This window comes from Zalophus californianus, chromosome 9 (genome assembly GCF_009762305.2).
Source record: "Zalophus californianus isolate mZalCal1 chromosome 9, mZalCal1.pri.v2, whole genome shotgun sequence".
NCBI classification, from domain to species: Eukaryota; Metazoa; Chordata; class Mammalia; order Carnivora; family Otariidae; genus Zalophus; species Zalophus californianus.
In genome coordinates, this window is record NC_045603.1 from 38,328,410 (window position 1) to 38,349,038 (window position 20,629).

Sequence of the window (20,629 nt, forward strand, 5' to 3'; positions counted from 1 at the left end):
TTCACTGTTTCAGTCCCAATAATTAATAGAGATTTTGGTAGATAGTAGACGAATGAATGAATGAAATGTAGTCATGCTTTCAAAGTGGGCAGGCTCCAAGAGTACAGGAATAAAGGAGACAGTGGTCCCGCTTCTCATAGAATTTGTAAACAAATGGGAGAAGCAGACAACCACACAAGTAATTTCACTAATGTGTGCTATATGTCCTAACAGGGTGCTTGAAGGTATGAAGGAGTTAAGATGAGACCTATCACAGAAGAATAAGTTAAAGAAAATGCAGATCCAGGCAGGAGCAATGACATTCATGAAGAAACAGAGGTGAGAGAAAGAATAGACCGTCTGAAGAACTAATGAAAGGTCCAACTTCTGGAACATGCGTTCGGAGCAGAAAGTGAGGAGACGTGAGGCAGGAGAGGTGACAATGGTCAGACTGGTAAGGTCTTATCAGAGAACTGGGAAGTCATCTGAAAGTTTTGAAGCACTAGACTGATGGGAGATTAGATCCCTATTTTAGAAAAAAAGCCACCCTGGCTGCAGGATGGCAAGGTAAGAGGAGAGGAACTAATTTGGGAAGCTAAGCGCCTAGTGCGGAAGTTGGTGCTGTCCTCCAGATAACTGGTGATGGTTGCTAGGGCCAGAATGGTGACCATGGGTTTGAAGAAAAGAGGAAAGAATTGGAATACGGAGAAGCAGACTATTAACAAAAGAGACTGGGGCGCCTGGGTGACTCAGTCTGTTAAGCGTCTGCCTTTGGCTCATCAGGATCCTGGGGTCCTTGGATCAAGCCCCGCATCGGGCTCCCTTCTCTGTGGTGATACTGCTTCTCCCTCTCCCTCTGCCCCTCCCCCCCCAACTGGTGCTCTTTCTCACGCTCTCTTTCTCTCTCTCTCTCTCAAATAAATAAAATCCTTAAAAAAATAAATAAGCAAAAGAGACAAGTCACGTATGATTTACTGAAGCCACATAAAAAAACAGAGAAAATCTAAATCTAGTAACCACTTGCAGAAAAACTACCCTGAATTGTTTCTATTTTGTTTTCAGTATTAGGAGAAGTTAAAATGATCCTAAAAGAAATAATTTACTAACCTGTTTGTAAGGAATATCATTCAGGTAAATTTCAGTATCCCCAACTGATATCAAAACACTTTTGGAACAAACAATATCGTTGTCAAAGCATTTCTTGTTTTGGGCAATGACAGATATATCTGAATCATCTGCACTCTGAAATGTCAAAAATAATGCATTAATACAAGTATATATTATATGTAATTGTTGGTTATATTTTATTAACAAACCTTAAAGAAGACTAACAATGGATTGTATTGAAATTAAAATACAGCTTATCTCAAAAAATTAAATAAAATACAGCTTATCTCTAAAATAAAAATCATTCTGATCTAATAATGTAAAAATTTTATAAAAATATACCAAAATAGTTCAATATCAAAATATTTATCTTCAATATCTTTTGTTAAAATTTTGTTCTAACAAAACTTTTTTTCTATTTTATTATTATAGCTCCAATTTATCAACCAATTTCTTTTCAACAAATACCCAAGGCATGTCACTTAGGGGAATTTTAAAAGAAATATTTTCATTTTAGGCGACATCTTTTGTTATATTTTTAAAAATTTTCTGGCTAAACAATTATCTGCCTACAGGTTAAATTTGAAATAGATACAAAACTTTGGTAGTGTTAGTAAATACAATAATGCGTATCATTTGAGGGCTTCCATTGAACATTACATATGATATTTAATTCTTTTTTTTAAAGATTTTATTTATTTATTTGAGAGAGAGAGAATGAGAGACAGCATGAGAGGGAAGAGGGTCAGAGGGAGAAGCAGACTCCCTGCTGAGCAGGGAGCCGATGTGGGACTCGATCCCGGGACTCCAGGATCATGACCTGAGCCGAAGGCAGTCGCTTAACCAACTGAGCCACCCAGGCGCCCAATATGATATTTAATTCTTAAGATAATTTTTAAGTTATTATCTCCACTTGACAGATCAGGAAGTGAAGTTAAGTAGGATTAACTGGTTGTCCAAAGTCACTTAGTTAAATAAGAGCAGAGACAGAGTTCAAAACCCTAATTTTTTTTTATTATGCTATTTGTAGAGAAATTAGGGAGGGTCTAGCAATGATTGAGGTGAAAAGTCAATTGTAAGTTGAAGGGAGTTCTTCGATTTAGCCCTGTATACTCTCAATCGGACTCCTTCACCTCCCACCTCACCTCTACCTTCCTTCAGCCACTCCCAGCTGCATCCACTAAGAACACATTCTCTAGAATCAGGGTTTCTTTTTTGGTATCAGTTTCCTGGGTGGGCTTCTGTGGCTCTACAGACCCTGAAAATTCATTGTAAAATGTTGTTTTTTGATGATTTTTCTAAGAAGAAAGTCCATGGTTTTCATCAGATTTTAAAGTGGTCCTTATCCCTCCAAAAATTAAAAGCCACACTGCTCTAAGAGGGCTCTTGCTAACTTGTGAAAGGTGGGGATTTCACCAGAAAGAACATGGCATTTCTCTTTGAACTCTATGTCCAATTTTCAAAGGCCCACACACATTTCCTGAATTCTTTTCATTTTTAGATATATGGGTCAGTGTTTATTTTCAAAGTGAAAAAGTCCTTAAATATCTGCAAATCATACAGGTATAAATTCTCTATACTTAGTTTTTTCATATCATCAGCAATATGAACACTAGCTCAATACTTCTTTTGGTTTGGCCAAATTCTTTCTGTCTTATAAATAATTACTATAGCATAGTGCCAAGAGGATAGGTTTTCAATGAATGGTGTTGACAAAGTAATTAATGCATCCTTCTGTGACCCACTTTTCCCTCCTTCCTTCATAGGAACTGAAAGCTTTTGCTTCTTAAACAATCCTTTTGCAAAGCATTGCCCAAATTTTGAAAAGGAGAATAATAAAGGTCGTTAAGATGAATATGGCATTGTACTACTCAAAGAAATCATGCCACATTTTCTGCCTTTATGAACAATTTTCAAAGAAGAAAAAATATATATAATTCAGGGTTTTGTTTTGTTCTTCCTCTTGAGAAAACATTTAGATTAAGGGATGTGAAAAGCCAGCTGAAAGGCTTTTTATTGCCATTACATTTCTATTATTATTAATTAAAGTTCCTCAGTGTTAGATTAGTCTTTATATTAAACTCAGAAATGCCACAAAATATTCTATATTGTATAGTCTGCCTTGTAATATCATGTTATTGCTGACAGCAACTTGAAACAATATCAATTCCTAAGAGTCAAGTTTCTATAATTTTCATTTCTAATATATTTCAAGTTAATATTAGGTTTGGAGATAATGCTACAGAGTTGCTAATCAGCATAATAAGTAATGATTATAAAGCTAGAGGGAAAATGTCAACATCAGTGTACCACATGGATTCCTCAAACCCTTTATTCTGAGGTACTGGAAACATTTATAGAAAATATTCTCCCAAGTGATTCCAAAACAAAATGTCAGCACTTCTCAAGGTAGAATATTATTTTACTCAAATGTCATTCAATCTAAGCACCTGTCATAGCCACTACCCCTTTTAAGGGTAAGTATCCCACACAAAGTTCCTGCTAATACAGTAGCCTCAGGAAGCCATGTTTCATGTCCCAAAGCAGTACATTCACCAATGGGCCAACAGAGTTCTGTTCTATTTTTTTTAAATGTGAAAGAGATTTATTGAGGAGATGTTTTGAATTATAAAGGGGCAAAGTAGGCAGAGTCTGACACCTGTGAGGGGGAAAGAGCAAAAACGAAGACTGGGTAGGAAGAGTTTCTAACAGCAGCACAGTAACAAGAAAATTCTGGGGAAGCTCATGGGGAGTCCTTGACCCAATGTCACCCATCAGGGGAGTGGGCCAGCATACTCATTTTCTGCAGCCCCACCATACTCATTCATTGGCTAAGAACAGCTGAGGGGAAGTGTGGCTTCAGCAGGAACACAGTGGGGGATCCAATGGGGCAACAGCTGGAGTTCTCAGTCAACTCTGCTTCCCACAAGAGGAGATCTGAATGATGCATTTCCATTGCTGCTACATGAGTTTTTGGAAGTCTTCAGGTTTTTTCATTAATGTTTGGTGGATATAAAGACCATAAATGTTTTCACGCCACCACATTTTATCTCTATATTTGATAGCTGTCATGAAACATGTTATGAAGTTAATAATGTGTGGCTTAAAAATCAATACATGTCCTTTTCATTTCCAATCTTCATATTGAGTAGGTTCTGGGCTTCTAGGTCCACCTTTTTCTTTGGTAACAGGATTAACATAATCTGGAAATTTTGTCAATGGTACTTTCTCTAAATTAGAATCTTCTAGTGCATCAAAATGACCTTCTGGTAACTGTGGCTTCTTAAGAGATTGTTTGAGGGGTTCAGATTTTTCTCCTTGAGAACTCACTTTCCTCACACAATGACACGGAAGGGGTGATCTTGCCACCCTTCCCACAGTGGCTGGGACACAGCCAAGCCACTGGGCTAGCCCTGATATGGTCATGGTGCCAACTCAGGCCAACAGAGTTTAATGTAAGCATGAAAAGAAAGAACTCTAGCCTGTTAGATTATCTCTCATGCTTGAACCAGAAAATGATGGGGTTTTTTTTAAGTTTTTTTGTAGTAAAATTTGAGGGTGAATAGACAGAAAGAGGATAGAAGGTAGAGGGGTGTTGAACAGATGAGAGCAAGCTTAAAATATAAGGAAGCAGAAACAATGACTGAACTGATGCAAAGATAAAAGTTAGAGAAAAGAGAGTTATACAAGCAAGCCTGAGAAAGAAGAGAGTAGAGCAGTCACACAGAGATTGTCCCAGTTGCATGAATGACAACAGAGCATCCATGAACTCCTGCTGCCTGGGAGGCAAAACCATCCTTCAGTTGTCACCTTTGTGAGGTGTACAGTCTTGTTCAAGATTTCCTTGGGATGGTATTTCCCTTAGGGTTTTGCATGGACATTACCACAGGACCCCCTACTGTTGGTTCCCTGAAATAGCAGGCACTTAACCAGGATGCCATGAGAAGAAAATCACCTTGAGGTGCTTCATTACCAAGAAAATCTACCTGAAAATACACTGAAGAAGTGGGTTATACTGGGGTGAAATACTCTGGTATCAATTCCTCCCTCTTCCATGAAATTTCCTGCTTGCTCTTTCTCTAGTCAAAATTAGTTACATTCCCACAAGAGAGCTTTCATTTATCCCAGTCTGCTAGCTTCTTGTTTATTAATGACTCCCCCAAATATCAAACAACTGAGGGTGAAGCTAATGTCTTAATAACTGTACCCTTAACATCTCCTAGCATAGAGTGTAAATTTAAATATGAAAGAAAGAAAGAAGGAAGGAAGGAAGGAAGGAAGGAAGGAAGGAAGGAAGGAAGGAAGGAAAGAAAGAAAGAAAGAAAGAGAAAGAAAGAAAGAAAGAAAGAAAGAAAGAAAGAAAGAAAGAAAGAACGAAAGAAAGAAAGAGAAAGAGAGAAAGAAAGAAGAAAGAAAGAAAGAAGAAAGAAGAGAAAAATAGAGAAAGGTATAAAAATAATTACTGGAAAGCCTATGCTATTATTGTGCTACTGAATGTTTTAGAAGTTTTTAAAATAGAGGGCAAATTATCTAAGTAGGTAAACTATTACAGTGCAAAGTAAATATTGAACCTTAACATCTAAGATTAATAATGGAGGTCAATCTTATGGATAAAATATCACAATCATCTTGCTTGAAATATCCAACAAGAATACAATATTTAAGAATTAGGTTACATGGATAAAGTAGAAAATTAATTAAACACTAATTTTTTGAAAAGACCCTGACAGGGTCGCCTGTGCCTGGGTGGCTCAGTCAGTTAAGTATCCAACTCTTGATTTAGGCTCAGGTCATGATCTTAGGGTCATGAAATCGAGCCCTGAATGGGGCTCCATGCTGGGCATGGAGTTTGCTTAAGATTCTCTCTCCTCCTTCCGGCCCACCCCCCAACCCCACTCATACTCCCTCTCTTCTCCAAAAAAAAGGCACAGAATTAATTCCATAAACTCCAAGATTTTCATCTTCCTACTGAAATAGATTAAAAAATACACCAGAGCTGTCTATAAAGTTTCGTTCATATAATTTTAAAAATTAAATAAATTAATATATTTTTAATAATTTTTTAAGAATTTATTTATTTGACAGAGACACAGCGAGAGAGGGAACACAAGCAGGGGGAGTGGGAGAGGGAGAAGCAGGCTTCCCGCTGAGCAGGGAGCCCAATGTGGGGCTCAATCCCAGGACCCTGGGACCATGACCTGAGCCGAAGGCAGACACTTAATGACTGAGCCACCCAGGCGCTCTAAAATTAAAATATTTTTCACTTCCATTTTAGCTTTGGAGACATTACTGTATCAGAATTGAAGGGGAATTTTCTTTATATTTTTATCATATAGTTTAATTTAATTATAAATATTTCTGATTTTCCTGATATAAAAATGTTAGGAAACTATAAAAAACTGATGTGCGTTGAAAATATCCATTGTAATATAGACAAGGTATATTATACTAACTATCAGTAAAGGTCTAAGTTGTCATCTTTCTGCCTCTGACCCCTTTGTCCTCAGCATGGTTGTCAGACAAACAATATAAATAAAAACTGCACCTAGAAGACAAACCATACTAAGAATCTCATTTCAGGGAATAAAAATGATTGGCTTAGAGATGGTAAATACATGCAAATGATTACTATTTGGAGAAAATTTTAAATTGGCTGCCTATCTCCTGATTCTGTAACTTTAAGATACTTTTAGAGTAGTTTTTCTTCTTTGGAACCAAACTGGAAATAAAGATTGGAGACAATCAGACTTTGCTGAACCGGAAGTCAGTCAAAAACATCAAAAGATCTTTTTAATAAGGAATAACTTTTCCAGTCACTGTTAGGATGGCCAGAGGAAGGGAAAGTAAGTGAAAGATGAGTATTTATCATTTTTTAAAGAAATATATATCAACTCTGTAATGTTTTTAGGATCTCAGTTTGTTCCTTAATTAGAGTTTTGCAGAGGAAACAGACATGGTAATATGGAACCTGTGAGCCCTATGTCTTAAGAAACTCCTGAAGAAAGGAGCCATCAGAAGATATTGAGGAGTGGGCACCTGGGTGGCTCAGTTGGTTAAGCGACTGCCTTTGGCTCAGGTCATGATCCTGGAGTCCTGGGATCGAGTCCCACATCGGGCTCCTTGGTCAACAGGGAGTCTGCTTCTCCCACTGACCCTCTTCCCTCTCGTGCTCTCTATCTCTCATTCTCTCTCTCTCAAATAAATAAATAAATAAAATCTTAAAAAAAAAAAAGAAGATATTGAGGAGTGATCAGAGACAAGGGACCAGCAGAGGCAGTAAAATTACAAAGCACAAGTTACATCAAAGGAAAAAAGAAGATAAACTTTTAATAGTTTAATTAGATTATGCATTCAGGTCATCACTGACTTTTGCAGTTGAAATTTTATGAGTTTTGTGATTAGGTGATTAATAACCAACCCCCCCACCACACACCAGTCTCAGGTTCAGAGGCAAGGCCCATCTCTATTTTTGCTGGTCATCATACTTGCACTCCTCAGTGTAGGGCCCGACACATAGAAGGCACACCAGAAACATTAATGGGACAAATAATGGAGAGTGTGAAATTAGAAGCCTTTCTTTCTCATCTCTTTTCACTGTTAAACAAGTTTTACCTCTGGATATACAATTATACCTTTGTCTTAAATTTGCTTCAACCAACTTAAAAAACAATGTGTTATATATTCCATATGCGATTCACAGTAAAGGGTAGACAGCCTCCAAAATGAATAAAATAGCAGAGAACTTGAATTTTTAAAGGTTGACAAGTTTCAACAAAGATATGGTAAGTACTTACTTTGTACTTAAACTAGATTACATTGAAAACTCCACAATCCAGAGATTAAAAAAAAAAAAAAAAGAACTTTCATATCTCTTTAAATGTGAAGGTCAAGTTACTTATAAAATAAAGTTGAATAAGTGTTAATTTTTAGAAGTCCAATTGGCAAATGGAGAGACATAAATATGTCTCTCCATTTGAGGTTACTAGAGTTACTAGTTTACTAGATCCACCAGAAGGCCCAAAGAAATAAATGTTACCAGTGTCACAAATAACAAAAATAAAACCTAGAATTTGTAATCAAGGCAGGAGGAAAAAGAGCTGTTTGACAAGGAAGAAAGAATTAAATCTGTACTTCACAGAAATTTTTCCTGTCCCTGAAAAAGTAGCAAGTAAATGAATGGGCTGGTAGCAATTCTATCCTTCTCAAAGGAAATGCTGATTCTTTCCCCAAGAGAAGTCTCTGCCATGTGAAGGCTAGGCAGGTGGAGTAAGCAAAGAAACCAAAACTAAAACCAAACCAAACCAAACAAAAAAATTACTGAAGAAAAATTGAAGCAGGAAAAAAAAAAAAACCCAAGCATTGAGAAATTTACTATCTGGCATGAAAAGATTTCAAAACCATGAAAATTAGGTTGCATTGTTAATCACTAACTCATCTTTGACATGAAGTAATTATCTGCTCCATGATCAAATAACATATTGGCTTATCAAGTATATGTTGATCAAACTTTCCTAATTATTTTGTGGCCTGGTACTGGTTTTACTAATTTTCATAAAAATGTCCATTATAATATAGTAAATAATTCTCCAGTATAATTCTAATTATTAATAGTAGTTTTTCTTCTTTTTAATTACAAATTGAAATCCCTGAAAGTCACATTCAGAAGTCTATCTTTTGTAAACACTTTCTTTTTTAAAGAACATTGTTAAAGTACAAAAAGGAAGAATTTTTCTGCTTTGGCAGAAAGAAAAAGACACATACAATTCTAGAAACTGAAAATTTAGACTTTTAATATTCTTCATATCTTAATCTTACTACATGAACCCTAATGACAGATCTTAATCCAGATAGTAAATTAAGGATCTAAATTTCATTGCTTACTAAAAGATTGGAAGTATTTCCTGTGACATGCCTTCTCATACACAGACAGGCATATCTTATTAAAATTTGAAATTGAACATGAGATACTGACTTTTAACAGAAGGATATAGTAACAAATTAAAGTGATGATAGGAGTCAGGTTTTAAAAGTCTAAAAGCCAAACTTTAATGGCTCTTGCCTGCTAAATGGAATGATACTGTTACAGTGAAGCACCAATAAATAAAGAAATAAATAATTTTTAGAAAGGCTGCTATAATCATTCAGCGTCAAATACAAGCACATACTTTCATTTTACCAAGAATCAGAGATGAGACAAATATTCTACTTGAAATGCTTTCTGCACAATCCTTGTTTTAAAATAGACTGGTAAACACTATGATTTCTCCACTGTGAAGACAAATGAGGGGTTAAGGAAAAGCCAGGCAGAGCATACAGCTCAAATAAGTAGTTGGTAAGATTTCACCAAATGCTCAGCATTTTGCAAAATGACATGGGGAGGGAAAAATAACTGTAAGGCATGATCCCAATCTTCTCAACTTCAGAATTTTCTTGGACAAATTTGGATTTATTCTTTAAGAAACTTAAAATTGTTCATAATGGAGGCTGAGAATAGTACCAAATGGGAAAGTCAATGGTTTAAAACATAAGCAGGAATTGTTTAAGTTTGGAACACAATGGATTTTACCATTTGTTTTTTATTTACTAGAACTAATACAAAATAAGACTGTGTCTACTTTGTTGATATATGCTTAAAAGAATAGAATCACACACATACCTCTAATAACATAAAAGCATTACCCAGAAATAAGACATGCATTCAAGATAATCACAGGTTACCTTGCTGGAAGAAAAGATGTTATTTTGTTCACTCTCGTACAACTTTTTTCTGAAGCTTGCATTTTACATTTAGAAATTTAATTCTGGGATTAGTGATGTCTAAATAAAATTTAGGAATAAAGAAAACCCAAACGCATTAAACATATGAGAAATTTTAAGGAGTTTATCAGGTATACTAAGCCCAGGGTTTACTGTAGTATATCATCAAGATAACATGTCTAGAATTAAGAATAATGTCTCTTTATTGCTTATAACCATAAACAATACATATCGTCCAACGCATGGTTTAATGTCTTATATTTGTATTCACCAAACTAAGCTCATAAAAATAAAAATGGTTGGCATTTATTGAACACTTACTATATATCAAGCACTATCTAAGAGCTTTACATATTTTTATCTTTTTTTATTAAAGATTTTATTTATTTATTTGACAGAGAGAGACACAGCGAGAGAGGGAACACAAGCAGGGGGAGTGGGAGAGGGAGAAGCAGGCTTCCCGTGGAGCAGGGAGCCAGATGCGGGGCTCGATCCCAGGACCCTGGGATCATGACCTGAGCCGAAGGCAGACGCTTAACGACTGAGCCACCCAGGTGCCCCTACATATTTTTATCTTGTTTAATCCTAAAGACTACCCCCAGAGACAGGTACAATTATTATCCCCATTTTACAAATGAGAAAACAGAAGCATAGAAAATTTAAGAATTAGCTCATCACCTATAAATGATAAAACTTAAGAATGAGTCAATGAAATGTTCAAAATTGCTATCACTTTTGTAGGTTTTATTAATGACATATGGATTTATATGTCATGTATCAGCATACTTGTTTTTTACATTAAGTCTTTACACAAGTACAAATAAAAGTATTTAATCGTGACATACCTTTATCAAAAATACCTGGCAATCACTGATATAGTCATATTCCAGTCCGTCAAAAGAATGATAATGCCGGTCCCCATATATTGTACACATAGCCGGGCATGGATAGTAGGTACAATTGAACATCCCTCGACGACAAACACTAGCCAAAAATAACACCAGTTATCTCTCTGAGACATTTGGCTCTAATTAGTGTTTTGCAAGCGGTAAAAACATTGTAAGGTTTGTATTCAAGAACATTCACTGAGCCAAGAGCCCTTAGTCATATTGACAATTGGTTCTATAACATTTATTACACTGACAAATTAGGCCTATATTTATCACCTTGCTTAAATATATTATCAGATACCACAACCAAGCCTAGAAAATAGTACTAGGGTCATCTGAAAACAGATGACAGAATAAAAAATTGAATATAACCCTGATGGGAGCAAAAAACTGTCTCCTATATTTGGATCAGTTTACATATACTAGATGGACATTTTTCATGAGTTTGGAATTTTTTCCCACATTTTAAAGAAATTATATTTCAATTTTGTTTTATGGCATTGTTTTGGCTTATTTCCAAACAGAAGACCTTGTATTAAATGTGATCTTCTCTTTGGAGCATTTATTAATTTCTTATAAACTTGAGATATTTTTTCTTATTAAATTTTCAAGCTTTCACATTTCACAGTTTTGTTTTTTTTCTGGGCTAAACAAATATGCCCCAAAATAATGGTATGATTCCCCTGTAGGTAATAGCTCTCCACCAACTCCTGAATGCCTTGAAAATCTTATTAACTCAGGCTTGATTTGTTTTTTGCTGAAGTCAGTCACATTAAGTAACTACAAGATGATCAAAACTAATACAATTGCTTAGGAAAACTTTTGTGAAATAAATGGATCTCATTACCAGGTATAACATGGTGTAGCAATCACTTCTCCCGAGAGGTACTCCCAATCTTTCCAAATACACGGACAGCTTTCGGGAACATAACACTTTCCTTTGTGCTCAGCCATTCTTCCAAATGAAAAAGTAAATACTATTTAGCTTCAGTTTTTTAAGAATCAGTAATCTTGTCATAGTCAACGTCGCCTATATTTACGACAGCCGCCACAGGCATGTTCTCTCGGACCTGTGGAGGGGTGGACCTCATCTTTGGCTCCCTCTTTTTCACACTGTACCTTGCCTATCACAGGAGTAAATGAAATGCCAGGCAAGGGATCAGACGCAATATTTTATCACTTTTTGTTATCACTTAGCACAGTAAAAGAGAAACAGAAGCTTAAATTTCTGGGTACAGTGAGCTATTCTGAAAACAACATTTAAAGAATAAGTGAGGCCCCTCTTTTTCAATATTTGCTACTTAAAAGAAAAAAATCTGTGGGGCTTAACAATTTTTCAATAAAAGAGTAAATTATGAAATGATAATATTTTCTGTTGTGGAACAGGGAGAATAATCAAAAGCTCCTTATGTATGGGCATAAATTTAAAATCCTGAGAATTTAGTTAAGATGTGCTTTGAATAAAAAGCCATTATATCAAGTGTTTCACATTCTTTATTATTATTAACATATTTTAAATGTTAGTGTCCTTTGACATGTTATTTCCTTCTTGAAAGATTATCCCATAAAAAAGTATCTTAAGGGGCGCCTGTGTGGCTCAGTCGGTTAAGCATCTGTTTTCGGCTCAGGTCATGATCCTGGAGTCACAGGATCGAGTTCTGCGTCTGGCTCCCTGCTCAGCGGGGAGTCTGCTTCTCCCTCTGCCCTTCACCCTGCTCTCTCTCAAATAAATAAATAAAATATTAAAAAATAATGAATATATGAATATGAATATAAAAATTAAATACCATAATTTCAAAGGAGAATTACCTTTAGTATATTTTCAAAATATTTTGATATGAAGATTAAATAAATACATATGATATATGATACATATTCCAATACCCTTGATATAAATATATACATAAATATTTCGATATGTTTAAAATCTTTTCTCAAGAATTTATTTCATAAACAATAATAAAATACTACTAATAAATAAAATTTAAGTTATAATAATATAACTAATATAATAATTTAAAATAATGATAAAATAAAAACAGGCAGCTACTAAAAATAGACAAAGTATATGAAGTTTTTTTCTGAATTTGCTTTAAAATGTTATAATTAAATACTATCAAAATTAACATAGAAGTCAGGCATCCTGGATTCTTTCCTCTTCTCTCGAACAGAAATGATCCCATATGTTTCCTTCTCTGCTTTCCCGCTCACAGTTCCTCTAGCATAGCACTGTAATTTCTTATTTAATGTACATGTTGTCCATTAGACCTCAAGCTCCACTCAGGAAGACCATGAATATCTTGATCATTGTGCCCCAATGTCTAGCATATAGCAGACACTCAATTGTTGAGTAAAGGTGACCAAATGAACCTATCTATATAAATGCTGCATTATCTCATTTAGATTTCTTCCTTTTCAGACAACAGAGTCTTAGAGTCTGCATTTTCTCAGCTCACACCTCCCAAACCTCTCTCCACTTTCCCTGGGCATCGCCATTTCTCCTCTGCCTGGAAAACCCTTCTCCTCCCCAGCTCTGCCTGAAAAGCTTCTCGCCATTTAAGGCTCAGTTTAATGCAATCTTTTATGTTCCACACTCCCTATACATAGAAATGTGTAAAAACCTTTACTGGAGGGTTCATCACAATGAACTGCAAGTACTTCACTAAATGTCTCACAGAGAAAATAAAAACAACAGCAAAAACTAATTCTTTTGAGTGCTTCCTATGGTCCAGCCACTATTCTAAGCACTTTAAATACAGCACTAACTCACCTAATCCTAGTGACAATCCCATAGGAAGATTCCGTTGTTATCTTATAAATGTGTTTTAGTAGTGCCCCCCCTCTGTAGCTTAACACAGTGGCCCAAACATTGGCACCATATAACTAGTGCACGGCACATACTCGATCCCCATGAAATAGACATTTGTAGATACATTTTAAAAAGAGGAAGGTGAGATTCCAAGTGGTTAAGTCACTTGCCCTGAGGTACTTCAGCTAATAAGAAGAGCCCATATTTGAACCATTTCTATATGACTCTTTTCACTATATTACTTCCCACTTCTTTAACCCATAGTGATTCCTTTTTTAAAAAAGATTTATTTATTTGAGGAGGGGGAGGGGCAGAGGGAGAAGGAGAGAAACTCAAGCAAAATCCCCACTGAGCTAGAGCCCGGAGAGGGGCTCAGTCCCACACCCTTGAGATCATGACCTAAGCTAAAACCAAGAGTTTGACACTCAACCAAATGAACCACCCAGGCACTCCAACAGTGATTTCTAAACTGAGGAATGAGGATCTTTCATACTCAATGAACTGCTGTCACTCTGAGGAGCCCCATAAAACAGGTGATACTAGGCTTATTGTCCTAAAATACGCCAGCCAAGGTCATATGGAAGACAATCCAAATCATATCACCATGAACAACTTTATAACAGAAAGTTCTCCATAATAAAATTATTTTCAAATCAGTCAGACGCCTCTTAGTTAATTCCAACTATATTTACTTCAATACAATAAGAGAAGGTGGGAGAAAATTTCTTTAGTTTTTGTAATGAAATTAGACCAGAAAATAAATAAATCATTGTTGAACTAAAAGTCAAAGGTGACAGTAACTAGATATTCTTAAAAAAAAAAAAAAAATCAACTGCAAGCCTATGAAACAAAATTAGGATGCAGCTTTATCTAATCAGCCATGAGCCCTTGAGTCATAATCAAAATAAATCAAGCAATGTTATACGCTTCAATTATTTTACCATAATAAACGTTATATTACCCTTGTCCTTTTTACTAAAACATCTCCCTCACTCATCTGCTCTAGGGCCTGATTTCTACCTACCTTTATTCTCCCACGCATGGGCCCTTGTTCTTTCAACCTCCTCCCTTTCTAAAGAGATTGGTAGAGTCCCAATCATTTGGCTCTTGGTTCCAGATGGGGACCATTTAGACAAATGCCAACTCTCTTAAGAAACAGACTACAAAACCTCTCTCTTCTTCACTCATGGCTTAGATGACCTGAGCCCAGGAATCCCCCTGTGTGAATATGTTCACCAAGGAAGAATGGGTGACCTGTTTGCCTCAGGTGGCCTCTTGCTGTGCACTGCCTCCATTCATTACCAGAAGAGGGAGGGCCCGTGAGGCCAGAGGTAATGTGCCTGCAGGAAAGCGAATAGCCACCAGAGTCTGTATTTAACTTTCCCATGTACAAGGCATTCCTGCTATTAAAGGAAATTTACAAAAATAGGAGTAGATTATTCTGCCATAAGATAGTGATTCATATTTATTGAGTACACACACACACGCGCGCACACACACACACACACACACACACACCCCATATCTCACAAACCTAACAGGCTTAAAAGAAACTTGCAGAAAAATCACTCAGCTAACATCAGCAGAGCTGGGATTTGAACTCTGGTGTGTTTGAAGCTAGAGTTCCCACTGTTACCCACCATTACCCACTGTCCTATGTAGCCTCAACACACCATTTTTTGGAACATCCATTAAGTAAAGCAGTTGGCGGGATGCCTGGGTGGCTCAGTTGGTTAAACATCTGACTCTCGGTTTCAGCTCAGGTCATGATCTCAGGGTTGTGGGATTGAGCCCTGCATCAGGCTCCATGCTCAGCCTAGAGTCTGCTTAAGATTCTTTCTGTCCCTCTCACTCTACCCCTCCTCCCACTCATGCTAAATAAACAAATAGAATCTTAAAAAAGTAAAAGTAAAAAAATAAAGCAGTTGGCATCACTACAACTTAACCTCAACAACAGTAACAACACAACAGAATATACAAAAGATATGTACTTGAAGTGTTTTAAGTGGATACTGGCTCACTATCACTTGCCCAAAATTGCAGTTAAGCCAGGAGATAAATGGCAAGTCCATCCTAAAATGAGTTCTCTCTTCAATTCATTGTACTACTTTAATAATATTGTACATATAACATGTGTGTTATACATCATACGCTATATTTCAAATATAACATGGGATATGTTACATGAATATAGCAAAATAATTACAACAGACTTCTAGTTACCAACTCAAAGTTAACCACAGTCAGAACAGTTTTAGCTATTTCTGTAAATAATGTTTTTAAGAGCTCTTGCATTCTCTGTCATTTTCTATCAAATCCTGAATATTTAAGAAAAACAAAAACAAAAAACAAGGAGACTTACCCTGCAGCACAAACACAGCCACTTATACAGGGTGAGGATGGGGCACAAGTGAAGTTCATGGCCAGGTTTGCACATGTAGTCTCACAATTTACACCACCAGCTGGTAATTCAGAGTCAGGAAATCTGCAGTCAAAATACACTTTTCCTTCGGGACAGGCATGAACTTCAGGGAAAAGGCGTAGATAAAATACACTTAACTTAGTATTTGTTCCATAAACAGATAATCATCCTGACAGGCATTTGTTATCAAAGCAGAATCTGCCCTAGAATATCTTACCAATTATTACTAGCTGATGCTCTGAGTCTGCAATGTTTGGCTGAGGAACGTACAAACCTTCTCTTGAAAGATTTTCTAATGTTTCCTACATTTCAAAAACCTATTTGGAGTTGGAAAACCTTACCTGCCCTCCACAAAGCAATAACTAAACAACTATTATATAATTTTCTGAGGTCAAGAAACAGGGTGTTTTGATTAATCCAAACATAGACTTTCAATTTCTTGAGGGCTGGTAAGATAGCATACTTACCCTCTTACAAAGCCATGTGTTTACAATGAACACATGATAGGTTCGGATCTCTACCTCTGAGTCATTATTTACATCAGTCCTCACTAGAGTGTAGAAGTGCAAAAGGAGACATAATTATAGGCAGGGGCTCCATAGTCTTCCAGAAAGCTCTGGGCTCAGAAGGATTAAATAAATTCCCTTCTTGGGGCCAATGGGATCAAATCTTGGGGATTCCTCTGTGAGAAATCTGGCCACCTGGATTTTCCCCTCTTTAACTCGAAGCCGCCCTGAAGCAAAATAGGGCAGGGCAAGGATGGTCCCCTTGCTACTGAATATGTGTGTGGTCCATGAACACAGCCTGTAAAGAAGCCTAGATAGTTCTCAGATAAAGCAAATCCAGGACATATAAATCAAAATGAATTTATAATAATATATACAAGACCATGCAAATAAATAACAAAGCAATAGCTCTGTTTTATCAGCCTATACTCTTTCTGTCCATTAAAATCAATGAAAGCAGTGTTGTTTGTTATTTGTCTAGAATTTCTGCACCGTGACTAAAAACTTGAGGCTTTTCTATGATGAAAATAAATCATATGTAGGGTACTCTAATATATAGGACTTTTAGGAATGATATGCAAGTGCAAAATAACATTCTAAAGAGAGATGGCAGTAGACATCATCTTGCAAGCCATGTTTAATTGATGGCTGCTGGTCCTAGAGTCCAAGAACCAGTGGCAGTGGCAGCAGAAATGTAGAATCTCGGTCATCACCCCTGACCTGCTGGATCAGAATTAATGTTTTACCAAGGCCCCCAGATGATTGCGTATACTTCTCAGATGATTAAATCTGAGAAGTCCTGGTCTAGAGTAGTTTCCCAGCTGCTGGTCCACAAGCTGGTTTCAACAGATGCCTGGATACATGAGCCTAAGGTTCACCTGAGGTCGTTCTGGGGAGGGCAGCATGTAGGCAGCATCCCTGGGTTGATCAGCACTGCCCCTCAGCAGCCTTGTCAGGTCACCCAGGATGTCCTACAAATATTATAATTATCAATGTGAAAAAACTAAGGAAGCACTGGAGCACCATGTTGAGGAACATTCCCAAGGCTATATTCATGCACCTTAGCAAGGAGGGCTGTGATGGATTTATGACTTCCAGAAAAATGGGAACACTATTAGAGCTGCATTCTCTTTAAGGAAAACATCTATCTTGATCTTACCAGTAGAGGGCGTTGCTGGTTCATCACATTTCACGGTCCCATTTGAACACTGGCTAGTAGAGGTAAACAAATAGTTAATTTAGAAGCCGCACCTCAGTTTTTTTCTGTATTTCAGAAACAATCTATTGTGCAAGAATTGATTGGGTACATATACAAATGTTATTTTTTGCCACATAATTTTTTACAAATAAGTTATTGGCTTACGTCCATTTTGAAAAGAGCAATTTCAGTTCAATATAATCAAACACCCATGTGTGGGGCACTGCAATAGGCATAGGGGATACAAAACCCAAAATTCATAGTCTTCACCCATGTGCCTATACTAGTAAGAAAGGAAGACATACAAATAAATAATTTATGCAGTGTGACATATGCAACAGAGAAATATGTTTAGGATATAAAAGTAAAGCACAGAAAAATGTCTTAAAATCTCTTGGCAACCGACATCAACACACTCAAAGAAGGTAAAGTCTGGATGGTCTTAAAGAATTGATGGAGGTGATGAAATGGATAAAGCAGGAAGGCTATAACACTCAGGAGAGATGTGGTACAAAGCAGTGTTCTGTGTGACAAAATACAATGCAAGAAGTGACAGGAGATGCAGATGACAAAAAGGCCAAGGCCAACTCCATTAAGATGCTAAGACTTTATCCTGGAGACCTGAAACGGAGGGGTAATAAGGTTGGTTCCAAGTCTAGAAAACTCATTCTGGCTGCAGTGTTGAGGATAGAATGGAGTCACATTTTCCTTGCAAATTAGGATCTAAATTCAGGGCATAAGGCAAACCAAATCAAGCAAGATTAATCTTGAAAATCCCTTAAGAAGATATCATTTAATTATATCTCCATTAAAAAGAGAAATCAAGATAGGAAACAACACACCAGTTTTCAACAACTCCTGCATAAACGGTGTTTACTTCAGCTTTGGACCAGATCGTGTGTACTACATTGGAGCCCAGACGAAGAAGCTGACTAGCATGCAATGCATGCTTATGCATCATGTAACACTGAGCTGACACCCAGAGATATGATTCGCTTACACTGTGCATGGCAGAGAGGAACCGAGACAGTCGGGTCTTAGGGCCCAGATCCAGGTTTTCCATACCATACTCTCCCTGGGACATAGGCTTTTTGAGAAGAATGGTACAGGAGGTCGCTACACTAATAGAATTTTTTTTCCTTATTGAAGTGGGATGGTTCCTTTGTTTTTGCCAAGTTTACTTAAATAAATCCAATTGTGTTAAATTCTAGAGAGATATGACACCTAAGTAGAATGGAAGGGGACAAGACTAGAGGCAAGAAAACCAGGTTAGAAAGGGCCAGAAAAGAGACAGTGAGAGACATGGCTAGGGAGTAGTGATGGGACTGAAGGAATGAATTTCACCTACATCTAGAAAGCAAAGTCCACTGTGGTTGGGGGTTTCCTGGCTGGTAGTGTGGAGCCAGAAGAAAAAGTCCAAAATGACCTAAATTTCCAGCTTGGGAAACCGGCTAGTAGTCCAACCTACTAGAGAAAGATTCAAGAGCCGGTTGCCTTGGTGTCTTGATGGAGGAGTAGAAGGGGGGCAGATAGAGACGACAATAAAGAGAAATTGAACATAAACAGAATTCTGCCATAAATAAAAAATAAGCTGCAGAACAAGGTAGGCATTAAGGCAAGTGCTGCAGAGCTAGGTTTCCTAGAATTGAAAATCAGCTTCATTACCAAGTTGCTTAACTGCCAGGGCCTCATTTTCCTCACCTGTAAACAGGGACAAGAGCCACAGGGTCTATCTCTTAGGGTTACAGTGGTGAGTGAATAATAGATATCAAACCCTTAGATGGGTACCGGGACTGCAGGACATGCACAGCGATGGTTAGATATCATTATTATCATTATTGCTACTATTATCCACTGTCTATTATTATCTGCAGGTTCCTATGGTACAACTGAAAGGAGGAGATTCAGAGTTGGATGAAGATCAGTGCAGACTGCTGCACGGATGTGTCTGCACTTTTAACAAACAGGTTAGGACAGGAAAGAGTGTTATCCTATGAATAAGTGCTATCTCGCTAGGATCGATGTCGCCAGGAAGGGGGCTCACTGACTTCAGCGTGTGATACACGCCCTTCAGTCCAACTAAAACCCCTCAGTAACTTGCAGTATTTCTGCCTGAGAACCAAATTCATCAAAGGGCTTCCATTTCGCTACATGACACTTTAATTCATAACTGTTTTCTGCAGTTACAAGTACAAGACTTAGGCATTCAATGCTGAAATGTAATATATATATATATGTATATACATATATATATACGGTTGAAAAGGCCACATAAGGGTTATCTGTACATTTTAAATTACAGAAGTCATATTTAAATTTGCAGTTTGGATTAAAAAATTCTATTAGTACATGTTGTCAAGTACAAGCCCCATCAGTGAAGTCTACCATAAGCCCGACGGTGTTGGGATGAGTTCCCCTGGTTGATAAACGCTGCCCCTATAATGACACCGGCAGTGAAATCTATAAAAAAGAAAAAGAAAAAAGAGGGGGGAGGGGGTCAGGTTAATAAAATAGGATGTAAATTTTTTAAAACCACTAAAATTCAAGCAGACCTTCTGCTCTGTGTTGGTAATTTTCAGGCGCACACTAAAGATGACACTATTCATTGTCTGCATGCAGTCCTGTTATACGAATGGCAGGAACCATTTACCCGGGGACTATCGTGTGGCTTCAGATCGTGCTTTCTACATACAGATGCTGTATCATGTTAGGCGCAGTGCAGACTGTGTTGTTTTGGTCACAAAAAAGTCCCTGAATGCACTTCAGAGAAATATAATCGATATATCATCTCGCCCTACTTGTGAGACAAAAGTCTTCATCTCCTGCGAGATTTGAGGACGTTCGGAGTGCTGACAGACAATCCTGCTACCGAAATTCCTCCCATGACAGTGAAACATAAACCTTGTTATTAATTTCGATGTGGTAAAAACAGGCAGGAATAAACTTTGGGATTAACCATCG

At 37.1% G+C, this 20,629-nt stretch overlaps 1 protein-coding gene and 1 long non-coding RNA gene across 3 annotated transcripts in view; one reads left to right on the top strand and one right to left on the bottom strand.

Moving 5' to 3' along the window:
* Positions 1–20,629, bottom strand: part of OTOGL (otogelin like) — a 129,561-nt gene that overhangs the window by 62,022 nt on the left and 46,910 nt on the right. Inside the window, exons 21-26 of one of the 2 annotated variants that reach the window (XM_035721849.1) lie at positions 20,054–20,128; positions 17,630–17,682; positions 15,905–16,067; positions 11,581–11,688; positions 10,689–10,827; positions 1,087–1,221 (exon numbers count right to left, since the gene is read on the bottom strand). In XM_035721849.1, the coding sequence (XP_035577742.1) occupies positions 1,087–1,221; positions 10,689–10,827; positions 11,581–11,688; positions 15,905–16,067; positions 17,630–17,682; positions 20,054–20,128 (673 nt within the window). The remainder of the gene's footprint in view (positions 1–1,086; positions 1,222–10,688; positions 10,828–11,580; positions 11,689–15,904; positions 16,068–17,629; positions 17,683–20,053; positions 20,129–20,629) is intronic. The other variant, XM_035721850.1, reaches the window with a different exon arrangement.
* LOC113922797 lies at positions 214–20,539 on the top strand. The gene is made up of 3 exons (XR_003520069.1): positions 214–318; positions 19,543–19,635; positions 20,248–20,539. It is a non-coding gene; the product is annotated as an uncharacterized LOC113922797 (long non-coding RNA).